Here is a 16,036-nt window from a genome sequence, read left to right on the forward strand (position 1 = left end):
TCCCCTTTTTACTTTTTGTTTTTGGCTCAGAGGTATATGAACCATCTGTGCCTCTAAAACAGTTTGCTTAAATAGCCTCCAGGCAGATTTTATGGTTTTTAAGTTTTTTACTTTAACCTTCAGCCTGCTGTTAGCCATTTTCATCACAGTTTTAAAATCAGCCTCTTTTGGAAACGACTATCACTATTTGTGGGTTTTCAGGAGCTACTGGAACTGGAAAGGGGGCTGCCAACTCAAATGAACCAGAGGTCTCTGGTCCACAGTCACCTGAGGCGGATGCAGGTGTGGTTAACCTTGACATGGGCCAGCACCTCCACTCAGCACTCAGAAGAGCAATGCAGACACCTCTCCTTTAGAATACCCATGTCCACATCACCCAGGTCGGACCCAGGAGGATAAAAATCTGAATTGCTTACCTGCCTATTTATTTGTCACTACATTTCTACAGTTTTCATCATGATCCTAGGCACTAAAGCCAGATCCCAGGCCGAAACAAAGAACACAAACAAAGGGAGGAGAATCCATTCCCTCCCACCACGCCATGTGCCACCAGAATTGCCCTCTGTCATCGTGCCAATGGATAGACTGTGCTATTTCCATTTGATCACAGTTGTCTGGTCTGGGGACCTGAGTGTCAAAAAGTTTTTCTCTGTCATGGAATTCATCATTGCTAAATTTCTTATTGCATTAATGGTAACACAGCTACATAGTTAACATAGCTCTATAGTTCTCTCTATACAACAAAACTGCATCTCTGCTCCACACCCAGGGCTGGGGGCAGCTGAGCATGTGCCCCTTCTCTGGCTCTTTCCATCAAAAAGTGGTTTATCCCATTTATTTTTAGCCACATTCATCAGAAAGTAATTACTGTTCACTATTCTCCTCTTTCAAAACAGTACATTTTCACCCAATCTTTTCTCCATTGTTATCATTGCTTTTCTGACACATTTGATAATTAAAACTACATAAGCTCTTATAGTCATTTTTATTTTATTATTATTTATTTGCAAAGCACTTCTACTTTCAAGACCTATAAGCTGCCTATACTCTGAAGTGAATTCATATGATGGACAAACACCTTAGCCCAGGAAGCTGAATGAAAGGTCAGGGAGGCAGAGGCCAGTAGGCAAGTAAGGAGTCCCCAAGGGTTGGCAGAAAGAATGAATACACAAACAAATAGATAAATGGGGTTATGGTTTGGGGGAACATTTTATTTGTTCAATTTTTCTTGTTTGCAGGCAATGCTCCATTGCCCCACAAAGAACTTGAAATCAACAAGGAAGGAACAAATCCATGCGCGATTGAAAATCGTGATGCTCTGTCCTCAGCTGGGTGCGTCTCCCTTCCCTCTTTCCCTACTCAACACCTCTTCATCTTCAGACTTCAGTTCTAGCTCCACTTCCTTAGGGAAACTTCCAGATCTCCTGATTAGTCAAATCCCCCGTTAGAGGCTCTCATGGCACTGGTCCCATGTCATCATAGAACCTGACACAATGTCCACTTCACATTTGGGTTATTTTAGTAAATGTCTGTCTCCCAGTAAGCTTCATGAGGGCAGGGACCAGGATTTTGTTGGCCACTGTAACTCCAATGCCTTCTACCATGGCTGCTCAACAGATATTTGTTGAATAAATAATTAAGACTGTGGAAGTTGCAACTTTCAAGACCTCTTACTCTTTTGGGGGACTCTTTTGACCACCTGAACTTGATGCATTCAGCTTCAGAGTAAATCACAATTCCCCTGTCCCTTCTGTTTAGCAGACACAATTTTCAGCTACAGAGAAAGTAGCATTCTGTATGTGAGTAGGTGTGCTCTTGATGGGTAACAGTAGCCTCATTCCATAAGACATCTCACGCAAAGCATCTTCCTCCCCAGGTCCAATGTGGTCGTTGGCCAACATCTTCCAGGCCATCTACACTAATGAACTTCCTATGTACTAGGCTATCTGTTCTAACTGTAGTATGTTCCTCTTCATAAATGGGGATCTCTAACAGCTAACCATGATCCCTTTGTTTCAGTTCTGTAAATTTCATGTTCTAGAGTCCACAGAGTAGTAAGAGTCAGCTATTTGGCCCTGACATTAGAGCCACTATTCTAAAAATTGGGTTTTTCAAAATAAGTGGTACTGCATAGAAGAGGCTATTCATCTAAGCCCCTTATGATAAATATTAACCACATTTTAAATCTTTCAATCCACAATTATATTCCAGATTACTTCTTCTACATGACAAGGATAGACACATTCATTTGTAAAGAATTTAACCTTGTGAAATAACCTCATGGACCACCTCTAGTGGTCCTCTCTAGTGGACATTTGCTAGCATACACAATTGATTATTACTCCAATCCTCTCTCTCTTTTAACAGTTCCCAGATTTTTATTCTGGGAGCTACACTTCCCCATGCAGCCCATGAAGTTAGAAGAAATTGTGCTCAACTTCAACAGCAGAGGGAAGACTGATTGGCTCAAGCTAATAAAAACATTCTATTGCTCTGATCATAGTCCCTCATTTGGACATAAGTCTGTTATGTAAACACAGGCAATGAGGGTGAATTTTGAGAATTTTTTTTCACACTCTTTAGAAGCATTCATTCTTTTGGATGTGAGCAAGGGAGCATGTAGTCTGTCTGCTGCTAGCAGCCATCCCATGACCTCTGGGGAGCTTGCTTTGGAACATGGGCACACCCACACAGAAAAGTACAGAGTTGGAAAGAAATGAGACCATGACAAGACCACTGTGCTGCTAGATCAACCTACCCCAAGCATACACTAACCCAGGATTTTATAACTCCATCAGATGAAAGATGCCTTTTATTGTTTAAACCAGTTTGAGTTGGGTATTCTGTTACTTGCATTAAAAAATTCTAATATACCCTATAAGTAATCATCAAACCATGTTTATTGTTTGAATAACATAAGCTCAAAATAGTCCTTTTACCCAAAGTTGGTTCTTTCAAAGTTATCATCTCCTTTCCATCATGCTATCTCTAGGCATAGATCTTAAGAAAACCTGCGGATACTGTAGTTCTCCCAGTTCAAGAGTTGGGTTCTGTGTGGAGGGAGCCTTCTAACCACCCTACTTCCTCACAAGTTGGGGGCAGACATGTCTACACTAAGGAAAAAAAAACTGCTATGTCAGAACACTTAACCAACTGTCCATTCCAGGTTCCTTTCATCCCACACCTTAACCCCTTCACCCCTGCATTCCCCCAAAAAGGAAACATTAAATTGATTATGCACCCTTTTGCTACTGGGAAGTGTTCCATAACTAGTAGTGAATCATGCTGTGAAAAAGGCATTTTTAGTTTTCTACTACCAGACACACTCAACTTTGTGGGAATCCTGTTACCTTTCTTACTGTCCAAATCCTCTTTGCAGGTGAAATCTTAAATGTATTACTTCGTTAATAGAAGTCCAATCAACAATAAAAATCAGATCATGCCAGGCATGGTGGCACATGACTATAATCCCAATAGCTCAGGAGGCTGAGGTAGGATGATTGCAAGTCCAAAGCCAGCCTCAGCAACTTAGCAAGTTCCTAAGCACCTAAGCAAGACCCTGTCGCAAAATAAAAAGTAAAAAAGGACCGGGGATATGGCTCAGTGGTTAAGTGCCCCTGGGTTCAATCTCTGGGACCAAAAAAAAAAAAAAAAAATACAGATCATATCAACACCCGTACAATAGCTGCCATCACACTCAGAATGAAATCCGAATGATTATTTCTCCAGCCTTAGTGATTGGGGGTCCCCCATCATCCTGATCATTCACCTTCAGACACTCTGCCCTTCTTGATGCTGTTCAAAACTGCGAAGCCCATTTCTGCCTTACCAGTTCTACTTCCCCTCCTCATCCTCCTCTGGGACCCTCTGCTACAAGTTCTTCATACAACTAGGTCCATCACTTGCCTCCATCCCTACATCACCTTTTCAATGAGAGTGCCGCAGTCTGGCTGGGCACAAATCACGAGCCACTCAAGCAGGAACAAACTTTATTTCCGAACTCCCCCAAACGCCACCCACGCGGCCTTATCCCGGACACACCACACACCAACCAGAACTCCCTCTCCCCGAACTTCCCCAACCAACTAGAACTCCCCAGGCAATCCTGGGAGAACTCCAAAGTAGTGGGCGCCCAAGGCGGACAGTAAAGGTCTAATATACAATTGAATCAATCCAGCATCATCTTAATGGCTCGCCTCTCAACCATTACTTTTGGCAAAATGCCAGAGGCCATTCCGACTGTGGCTCTCAGCATGAGAGAACTTCACTGTAATATATGAAACAGTACCCCACCACTATCCATCCCCATCCCCATCCCCACACACTGCTTTTTTATATATCATTTATCACTATCTGAAATTATATCACTCATATATTTTTTACATTTGTATATCCTTTATCTCCCCCACTAGAATTAAGTCCCTTTAAGGCAGGGACCTTTTCTCTTGTTCCATAGTATATCTATCAAAACTAAAATATGCCTAGCACATTACCTTTGATCAGGCTAACTGTCCCCCTCGCCCATGATGACAACAATGTAAACTTAAGAAACACAGCCCTATAGATGATCACAGAAACTATCAGGACTTTCAAAGATTCTTCTTATAACAAAAAGCTGCATGTGCTCACCATATTTTAAATAATGTAAATCATCTATCAAGACAGATTACAAGATGACACATCATTTATTGGGTCCTTATAGAAATCATCCCTTTAACAAGGAGGTTTTGGCAAAAGGCCTGTGAAGAAAATGAAGAGTCATAATACCTCAAAATTCCTGTTACTCAGGAATTTTGAACCCTCAAAATACATGTAGCTTTTAATGCTAATTAGTCAAAATTAAATATTAAGAAATTTTAAGTTTGTGTGGATGCAAACAAAATCTTTGACTTCTGTCATGAATCCTATTTCTGTGGGAAAAAAAAAAACGATCTTACAAAGTAAAAACAGTTGTTTTTCCACAATCAAAAGTGGTCAAGTACATTTAAATATATTACAACATATTTGTGAAGGAATTCTCCTGCATGTCTCCAAAGCTTTCTCACAAATCAGTATAATGCTTCCAAAGCACATTTGGAAGTAAAAAAAAAAAAATCATATCTACTAACTATATTTTCTCTAGTCGAAGATGAATTAAGCAGAAAATACATTAATATCTGAATTTATAATAGAGTGGGTAACCCTTAACCAGAGCAAACTAATGAGGAATATTTCACCATGGAAGGATTAATCAGGGCTCGCCAATGCTGTGCAATTTGACATTTTAAGGACTTAATCATGAATGAATTTTATTCTCCTATTTACTTTTCATCATGGGGATGACTTACAAAGACATTACACGTTAGAATAAATGTAATTCTTGAGTTTAATCTTGTCACTTTTAAGTAATGTTAGTTTAAATAATATTCCATAGCTTAGAAACAGTCCTCATAGGGCAACACTATGCCTTCTCTGGGCCAAATTCAGTCCTCAAATGTGGAGCCAGTATTAACATGGACCCAGTGAGCCTCAGAGCCTAATCTGACTCTCTGTTAACACTGAGACAACAGGAATCCTGGGAGGTTGTGATTGCTGGACATTGACTTCTATCCCCAGCCATTGATTATCTCTCTCTTTGTTAAAGACTACAGGAGTTTCATTTAACTAGAGTGCTCAGTAAATTGCAGCAGAGTCCAAGCATCTTTTATGGATTCATTAAACCATTGATCTGCCTTCCCGGGCTTGTAGTAGTGCCCAACTCTGGCCCACAGCCTATGTTTACAGAAAATGCAATAGACTGATGTGTGTAACCTCCAAGAGTAGATTCCATCCAACTGTGTGCACAGTCACCCAAAGGATATTGGAAACCCAGGGGGTCTCTACTCTCAATCTGAATTGCTGGGGTAGAAATTAAGCAGCTCTCTGCGGCAAGATTTTCTTTTTTCCATCCCAATCTGTGATAATATGAACACAGAGCAAAGAGCGCAAAGAACAGAGAATTACACATGGCTTGCACAGTTCACACTTTTGTTGGTGTGTACAAAAGCTATTCAGAGGTACTGAAATGAAGGAAACTAAAAATAACCACAGGCATGCCTATCATTTGGATTTGCTGTATGTAGCCTTCTTGGGTATACTAGGTTTGGTGACCAGACATTGCAAACATTTATGAGAGAAATTCTGGACTCAATCTACTACTTAAAATATCTCAAGGCAAACCACCTGCCCTTTTATGCAGGCACTTATTTAGATATGTAACATTTTTAACAAAAGCATTTGAATTAACAGAGCATAACTTCAATCCCAGGAAAATGCATAATCATTTTTGCTTGGTTTATCTGGACAGCTCACTCAGTTCTCTTAGAAGCTTCTCCCCTCCTCTGGTCTTTATTAATAAGGTCGCATGACCCTGTCCTTTTTAAGTCAGGCACAAAGAGTACCTCTGTGCTGAATGCAGCTTATGATGAGGGAAGCACATCAAAACAAACCATTAGATATTCTTTAAATGTTCATTCTTCAGATAAACCTGAACACCATTAGTGGCAAGGGTGAGAAACGTGGCAATGCAAGTGACTGGATCAATAAGGAGAATGTACGTCCCAAATAAATAGTTCCCTTCCTGATCATTTGTTTACTGAACTACCTACTGCCCAAACAGACAGTTGGACTATGAACTCCAAATGCACACATTCATCACTCTGCAGCAGCAGTCACCAGAGCACAATGTGGCTGATGCAATCTGACACTGTGGTTAATGTTAAAAGGGAGCATGCCTCTTAGATGGATTGGATAATTACCGGCAGTTCAGATGAGAAAAACTTGATTTAAGTGAAAAGCGCTAGCTATCACCAGAAGGATGGCCAGAGATTTGCTGTGTCTGAAAATTAACATTCCGGCATAGATGTCAATAGCCCTGTGTATTGATCCCCAGGTGACCGGATTTGGGTCTATGAAAAATTCCCTCTCTTCCTTCCACTCATTGAAAAGAAATGTTGGACACCAGCTGAAGCTATTTAGAGCTTTGATCATCTCCTCACATTTAACCTAAAATATCTAATATTATTCAGAAAATGACATCTATGCTGAGTAACAGAATTAGTTCTCCGGTTTTCCCCACCATCTTACAAAATGTAGCCCATTAAGAATCAGAAGTGGTTGCTTATCCTTTCTTTCAGTACAAACCCATTTGCCCCATTCTGTTTGTGTTCCAGGTTTCCCTTAAACTACTGTTTCTCAAGTGGTTCTCAAGTGTTTGGGGAAACAGGAAGATCACATGCCTATTTCCCCACGCTCCTGATGGCTGGCTGCCTAGGGCACTGTGCCCTACTGGCCTGCAGAACCTCAGCCCTGGAACCCTGCTGGCTTTCCTCAGGAGACTGTGCTTACACTTTAAGTTGACCTACACTTTACTTTCCCTTCCAGAACTTTCCTGTTCTAACCCCCTCCCCAAAATGTATTTCCAAAGGCAAATGTTTCCCTCTCCTCTGCCATTGCTTTTCCCAGAAGCCCACCAATATTCCATTTCATATTTTCAAACAGGACAGATCAAGAAAACTGTTGGGTTTGTTGTTGTTTTCCCAAGAGCTTCTTAAGGACTCCCCTATTTACTTGCCTGAAAGGGAACTCAGCCACTGACCTGCAGAAAAATGCTCAGGAGGAGGAGGCCACTCTACACACAAGACTGTGGGCAGACCTACAGCACAATTTCAAAGGAAATTGCAAAACCAAGGCCTTGTCCTGAAGTCCAAGGTATAGAAAGACAGACCCAATAGTTCTCTGGTGCCTGATACAAACAAGGTGAATCCACTCCAAGAACCCTGGGGCGCCCTGGGTTCACTTACTTTTGGACCAAAGATATTCACAAACAACTGGCAAAAGCAAGTCTGCAGCCTGAGCTTCAGGCGGTCAGGGGACATTAATTGCAAGTAATTTCTTAATGTCCTTCTCCAAACCTTCATGAATGATAGCCATTTTGTAAATTAAATCTTGCAGGTGTTTAAAGGAAAAAAGTAGACAGGTTAATCACTAGATTAACAGGGCAATTGTTACACATTTCTTCTGCACTACTAGGTTCTATAATTAAGTGTGAAACCAAGAAGTCTTTCTCAGGATATGTTCGAGTTTAATAAAAAGACAAATAGCCTATGATTAAATAAAGTATAACTCCAAATAATATGATGATACATGCTAATTAGTGATGGCTTCCTCCAAAAGAGATCTCTTTAAATAAGAGATTACTTTGTATCCAGGAATATAGTTTGAAAGTAAAATCAATGTTTATTATTCAATATTCTCCTCATTAAGAATTTGTTATTATTGTAGTGATTGTTAGAAAAATCTTAATGGCACCATCATTTGCAAATGTTATTTCTGTTTATATAATTTTTGTTTTTAATGCACCCATGTCCTCATCTCTATATATATTCGTGGAAGGCTCTTCCACTATGGTCTATTGGGAATAGCAGCATTGTGATATTGAAGAAATATTTCTAACTATTCCTGTTTAAAATCACAAGAAAACCAGAGTTAAACAAAACTTTGATGCTCTCAGGAATTTGTTTATTACTAAATTATCAATGTTATTCATCTCTAGATGAATAACATATAAACTTGAGATTTGGACATGGAAAGCTGATGATCATCCTTTACTTTGCCTGCTTTGGCCATTTTTCTTGCACTTTGACTTCCAGTTTGATTTCTGGATATTAGTTTAGACAACAGAATATTTCCCATGCAAAAGGAGAAAGATCAAACATAGGCTCTGTGGAAGTGGCTACTATTTGTGGTCTTGTTTGTTACTCTCCTTTTTTAGAGAGAGATAGTTACAAAGAATATTTTTAAGTATCTGCTGTGCAAAGTAAAACTGGTATTTCAAAGTTGAACTAAATGCTTCTGCATCTCTTGCAAACCTTTTAAGAAAACTTGCAACTTTCCAACTCCTAGATGAATCACTAGGCTAAAAATGTTCTCAAGTTCTGCTCTTCTGTGGCCTCAAAAAGGGCTAGTCCCCTGAAAAGTCTCTAGTGCCTTAAATATTGAGATGGGCATCCCATTGTTCACCCAATGCTGGAAGACTACAGGAGTTTTTGTTTTTGTTTTTGTTTAACCCACTGGTTCAAAACTTTTCAGCTAGCAATTTAACCTTTTGGAAAGAATTATTCTACAAAATATATTATGCATTAACAATATACACTTCTAAGAGTCAACATCCTGAAATGTGTAAACTTGTAGTTAGATTCCTTGGGCAAATACAGCTATGATTCACAGGCTTCTCCCAGCAGAAGTTCAGCAGAAGCAGTTTGAAAAAAGTCTACATACTTGTGACAATCCAAACACCTCTTCAAATCAATTTTAAATTCTGTTGAAAAATATAACCTACATGCCATAAAGGGTTAACTTGGCTTCCATCTATTCCACCTTACTTCATCATGCTAGGGTTTATGAGAGATGGATGTGACATTTTTTTCAACCTACTCCATTCACCATGTACAGAGCCCCAAAGAAAAGGGAAGGTTTGAGAAGCAAATGAAATTTAAAGAGCCCATTTTCAGTGGGCCTTCATTTTGAGAGTTGGGCTATTTTTGTCCTTATTTTTAGCAGCAAAGCAATGCCTGCTTCTATAGCTGAGCACTTGTGAGGAAGAGAGCGCAGGACCACAGGCACAGCTGTCCCATTTGTATTCACAAATGCAGGTGTTGCTCAGACACAAAACAGAGGTCAGCTGAACACTGCTCCTAATTAGCTACCTTTTCTACCAGGATTTTTCTTTGTAAAGTTATGCACGCAATTTGGGTTCAACTTAGAGACCATTTTTAGATCCCAGCATGCTATCCAGCATGAAATGGGCTGTCATTATAAAGCATAATTTACAGCATAGTTAATTTTACATTTTCTTATATCAACACTATACCTAAGACAAAATTCTATTCTGCACACATTCTGTTTTCCATCTACCTCTCAATACACAAAAGAATAGAATTTAGATAGGAAAAAAAAAACTGTAATATAGGAGTGGGAAGAATTTTTCCCTTTTTCTAAGTCCACAATTTTAATAAGGAGGACTAAGGACTTCGTTAAATGATACAAGAGACATAGCTATTTGCTATTGTCTTCAGGAGGGAACACTCTGGGGCTTATTATAGCAGTTCTTAGAAATGGCAGGATGGAGACTGGTATCTAATACAATCCATTATGAAACCAAAGCCCTAAATGAAATGACCACAAAATCCTATCAGTTAACAGAAATGCAGCAGCTGTACATGTTTCTTGTAATACAATATAATATTGTAGCAGAGATAACACTTTTAAAATTATAAAACAAAAAATAAAAGAAGCCAGCAGGTGATATGACAAGTTTATTTCTCTATTTGAAAAAACTAAAAATGCATAGCATGGCAGAGCTTTGAAATACATAATAAATAAGAGTGAAAATTGCAGAGAAGTGTCATATTATATGTACACTAATGGGCTACTAGGATCAGCCAGCCAAGTCGCTGTTTAAATATTGAACCAATGCAACTCCCAGACCTTACAAGAGGTCCTAAGACCTACCCCAGTAACTCCTGGTGGGAAGTGCAATGTCAAGCTCCTCCTCCCACTGTCGATTTTACCTACTGTAAGTACTCTAAATACTCATTCTTATCTTGGCTCCAAATTATCTATTTTTCAAAAATGTATGTTATGGAAGTTTGAATTCAGTTTGACCTTAAGCATCATAATGATTAAAAAAAAAAAAAAAAAGCCTATACATTATATAGTATTCTGGACTGCTTTTCCAAGTGGTATCAGGTGCCTTTCTTCAAAGGCTTACTATAAAGTAAATCACTTTGCAAAGTGTCATATGTGTCATCAGGGTTGTGACAAATACATCTTGCTTGATTTCATTCACTACAAGCAGCTCATCAAGATTCAGAACCTTAACCCTTCAGAATTATAGAAGACAAAAAGCCCTGTTCTATAGCCATCTTCTGGGATGGAATGCAAAGTATTTTGTTGTGGTAAGTAGGGCTTTGAAGAAGAAAGCTCTGGGCCCACTCCTGGGATTGTTACTCCAGCGCTCAGCATTCAAAATGGGAGCCCCAGGGTCTTGGAGATCATTTTAATCCTCCTATATTAAAACAAAACGTGTCTCCCAGGCATGTTCTTCTCACCCTCCTCCCCAGATTCACTGGCCCCTCCCAAGGGAAAGTGAACTCCACTGTTGACCATCCCCAAAGAATTCCAGACAATTTCCTTACTTGACTCCATGTTCCAATGAAGATTATGAGCCTAATTCTTAAAGACCGCTACTAAAATTCCACCCCACTGAATTCTGCAGCCTAATTCTTTAGGCATTATGTTTTTGGCAGAATGAATGTGACCCAAATTTGCAGCAGATAATTTGCTGCAACAGTGCTTCTTGCAATGCAGTAAGCCCATGCTTAGCATTTCAGAATGGCAAACATTAGACTTTTTAAAAATAATAATTGTTTGCTTCAAGAAAGAACTGATTTTGATTTTGTATTATGGAAAGGAAAATGCTTAGCAAAATGTAGACTGTTTTATAAAGGAAGCTTTACAGATCAACGAAAAATAATCAAGGACTAGCATTTAACATCAGTACTTGGTGGCAAAATGTTATAGCATTTTTTAAAGATTAAAAAATTGTTGAGAAAGAGACTGTGTGTGTGAGAGAGAAAGAGAAAGTGTGTGTGTGTGTGTATGTGTGTGTGTGAAAAACATCATGCATCCCATTTCCCATTGATGGTGGCTAATAATATTGGAAAAGGACATCTTCAGACCTAGGATGTCTTTTAAAACAAAATAAAAACTATAACTATGGCTGTCCCTGTGTTACCCACCATGCTTCTCACAAATACTTGGTTGTGTAAGCAATGATGGTTTATGTACTCATGATTTCCCCTTTTGTCAAGATAAATCAACTTTAACATAGAGTGTCAAGGAGACGTGACGTTTTTCCTGACTAGAATTTGTGGGTCAAGTTTGGAAAGAGCAACAGCAGTATTCCCATTGAGAGTAAGAATTAAACTGGGTGGACTAAAGCTTTCTGGCCATGCTTCTGTGGCTAGTTTCTCAGCTCTAGGAAGACGTTGCTACCACTTAATCTTTCATGGGCTCTAGACTGCCCTCTGCTACTGAAAAGACTGCCAATGAGGATACCAGCTGTGATCAGGGTGTCCCCATCAGATTCATTCACCCTCTCAGAATTCAAACACCAAGCCAAGAGAAACTGAAGAACAAGGTTACACGTTAGAAGGGATTCCTTATTCCAAAAAGTTGAGCATGACAGAGGAAGAAAACGGACAAAACAAGGAATAAAAGTACAAAAGGGAAAGGGGGCGCGGCTTGGACTGAGTCTACGAGGCGCATGCGCACATGGTGGGAGGCCGCGGGGCGCCCCTCTAAGGCGGCTTACCTTGTTTCTCTTGAAGTAGGCTCGCCGGCAGGCTGCAAAGCACTTCTCGCTGCAGAAGCTTTTCACCTCGCTTCCCATACTCAGGGAATAGCGCTTGATTCCCACTTTCTGGCACCAGGCACACATTATTTGTACATTTGACACATCATCTTCTATAATAAAAGTATAAGAAAAATGTTCATATCAGAAGCAAACATCCCTTCAAACTTAGACGCACCCTGAACCTGACAGCTCCTGAGGTCTGATCTCAATTTGCAGACCCTACCATTTTCTGAGTAGGATGGCCAGCTCTGGGGGTGGGGGTGGGAGAGGGGGTGCTCAGTGCTAGCTCTTGCTCTCGCCCTCTCCACTGCACCCTTCCCTAAGTTTCCAAAAAGCATTTACTTAAAAACCAGAGCATGACTGCAGAGCCACAAGAGTTCCTCGGACTTCTCAGCCTAGTTTCAATCTGCCTAACCGGCACCAGGAATGAAGTAATAAAGCTTGTAAAATAAATGACCCATTTCTTCGAAGGTCCTGCTTCAAGTCTACAAGACCTGCATTGGGTAAGATAATTTGTAGAGTACTAACCTACAAATGCAATGCCCTCCCATGAACCTTGACAATCAGGGGCCAGACTCCACCGGGGCATGTTCCCCATTACTGTTAAATGACATGAGCTGTTGTTTACTCTTGAAATATAATGATTTCCAAACCTTGTGTTTAGTTAAAAAAATTAAAAAAAAAAGGAAGATGTAAGTGGCCAGATTCTGGCAATGGGAAGGGAGAAGCCTGGCTGGCTGAGCAGTTTCCTACAATGCAGGCTTCTGGTGCTGATGTCCTCAGGGAGATGCAGGACTGATTTAAATTCTCCTCCATGTGATATGGCTCCTAGTCCCTGGATGGAGGGATGGTAATAGGGATGTCAAATCTTTCTCATCCAGACTGGTGGTCCTCCTGGCTCCTGGAGGACCAGTCAGTCATGTCAAAAGGTAGCTCAGAGTGACTTCAGGTGGTAACAAATATTTCTAATATTTAAAATGCTGCCTTTCTTTTCCTTTGCATGAGAAGAAACAAATATAACTGGCACAATGAGACTATGATATCACAACCATTACTGCTTAAAATAAACATAGGCTTTTAAAAAGAGTTGGTTAATAAAATATTGAGTAAATCATAGTGCGGGTGATAAGTTATGAAAAGTTGAGATGGTGATACTCAAAGGAGAGACACTGGCCTCTTTTAGGGGGAATGAAAGGAGGCTTTAGAAGCCTAAGAAATATTTCCTTGCTGCTTCCTAGGAGCTTTTGCTGTATCTTGAGCATTCTCTATACTGCCAACTGAATGTGTATGTGCGTGTGTCTATGTGTGTATATGTGTCTGGTTGGCACTATTAGCCACAGCTCTTCTTCCTTCATGGGATTTTTTTTTGTTTTTGAACTAACCCAGACTCATGCTCCAGATATGAATGGTAATCACAAAATCCCCAACAAGCTCTGGTATAGTGTTGTCTGATCTCTGAATAAAATCCCCCAAAGACTAATTGCTAAGCAAGGCCTGGTCCATGAGTTGTTGACATATTCATGGTTCATAGAGTCTGTCATGCAATCATTCCATTTCCAGGGAAAAGATTTGGTTTGAGGCAGTGTGGTCATCAGCCTGCAAAATTAGAAGCAAACTAATTTGTAATGCAGTGATATGGTTTTTTCCTCTGAATATCATCACTCAGAACCACATGCAGCATTTTATTTACCTTAATGGAATAAATATTGTCATTTTAATGATCTTTTCTAGTTCACAAATTACAGATTGTGATCTACTGTCAATTATCCAATGAGACAGTCTAAAAAGTGATCTTTGATATTAGTTAAACATATTTTATATCATGACTTCCTTTAAATGAAGTCATAATATGAATTAAAATATAAAACAATTAAATATAAATTCAAATGTAAAACAATTACTGCATTTAATGACTTGTAGTCAAAGGAAACATCTTTTATATGATTTCTAATGTGGCATCAGTCTACATATAGATATTTTATGTTATGAAAAATTAACAAAGCTCTAAAATCTACCTTAGAGTATAGCACAATTTTCTTAAATTAGGCTAGAAGTAGTTGTTTTGTTTTTAGTTTGTTCCTTTGAGAATGAGTCTTGGTAAATTGCTGAATTTGAAACTTGAAGCTGAATTTGAAACTGAGACCTTCCTGCCTCAGCCTTCCAAGTAGCTAGGATTATAGGCATGTGCCACTGTACGTGGAATAGAAGTAGCATCTTTTAAAATAATTATCCATCATTACTAAACTAACTAGTATTAACAGTTTCGATTTTCCTAATCAACAGGATGCCTTAAAAATCTTAAATTCCTGAAAAATAAGACAATAACAGCAGAACTCTCACAAATGATCCATTCGAAAAAAGCTTGATTCTGATGAACTCTGTAAGGAAAAAAAAAAAATTTAAGGGGGAGAATGATTTGTTCTCACGGTTTAATGAGAAGATCCACTTCCCAGGGAGCCATTTGAAAACATGCATTAGGTTCCCAGCATTTCATCTTCCTTTAAAGGGGTGATTTGGGAAATAAAACATGAAATTCCTTCCTTAAGTGCTGTCTCTTTAATTACAATGGAGTACAACCAAGATGAGAAAGGGCAGAGGACAAAGCTACAAGAAGGCCCTGGGCTGGGACCTGGCCTGGAGGAAAGATGCCGGGGACCAAAAGGCCGCTTCAGGTCCTTCTCACACTTCCATCATCACCAGACAGATCCACCTGTCACTTTTTAAAGAGAGGAAAAGATACTTTCTTACAATAGACCTAACAAATAAACAACAACAACAAAAGTAGAATGTAAAGCAGATTATTTTATAAATCATTCTTGCTGCAAAGTAACAATGTGGGAAGATGAGACAAAAGAACTGTGCACTCTTGTTATCTGACAGGTGCAGAACTCTTAGAATGGTGGTTAGCATCTGTCTTGTTAAATAAATCAGTATTTCTCTCCATTTTTAATAAAGTTCTGTTTCATAAAGGCAAACACTTTGGAAAAACTTTCATCAGATTTCTCTTTTTCTATCATGAAACTTATCAATAGCTAATGATAAATGCATTATTATTCCAAAAGTTCAAGAAAACACTTTCAGGTATCTCAGGTATTCCAGTCTTATAAGTCATTTATGTTACTATTAGACTTAAGAAACTAAAAAAGAACTGTTGGTTATCTAAATTCATTTTGCCAGCCAAATCGCAGCTCAGATTCTGCCACCAGATATGACATACGGCCCCATCTTGGCATGACAACATCCTTAGAAAATTGAACTTTGCCTAAGTAATCAAAGTCATAGGGATCAGTTCATTTCAACCTCGCTTTTTTTTGCCTTAAATCTGGTAATCACAAGCATACTTTACACTGGCAAAACAGAAGGCCCCAGAAATTTCACTTTTCTAACTTATATAGTTTAAACTTTTTATGTAAAAAAAATATTTCTTTAAACTAGAAAAAAACCTGATTTCCAATATAATATTTAGACTAAAAGTCTTGCCATGAGAGATTTGAGATTACCTCAAGGAAGATTCACACTACAGATTTTTATATTGAATATCTTACAGCCATTAGCCTGTGTATTTTTATAATGAACAATGCAAAATGTTTACAGCATTAA

At 39.1% G+C, this 16,036-nt stretch overlaps 1 protein-coding gene across 4 annotated transcripts in view; it reads right to left on the reverse strand.

The window, feature by feature from the left end:
* The window catches only part of Sobp (sine oculis binding protein homolog), a 160,306-nt gene that overhangs the window by 106,847 nt on the left and 37,423 nt on the right, over positions 1-16,036 (reverse strand). For 2 of the 4 annotated variants that reach the window (XM_046430496.2, XM_046430494.2), the window contains exon 4: positions 12,395-12,546. In XM_046430496.2, coding sequence (XP_046286452.1) covers positions 12,395-12,546 — 152 coding nt within the window. Of the gene's footprint in view, positions 1-12,394; positions 12,547-13,818; positions 14,033-14,451; positions 14,815-16,036 lie in introns of all 4 variants that reach the window. The other 2 variants (XM_058575267.1, XM_058575270.1) reach the window with 2 other exon arrangements.

The sequence above is a fragment of the Marmota monax genome, unplaced genomic scaffold (assembly GCF_021218885.2).
Source record: "Marmota monax isolate L192 unplaced genomic scaffold, Marmota_monax_Labrador192_F-V1.1 WCK01_AAM20220418_F8-fsc00013, whole genome shotgun sequence".
Lineage (NCBI taxonomy): Eukaryota > Metazoa > Chordata > Mammalia > Rodentia > Sciuridae > Marmota > Marmota monax.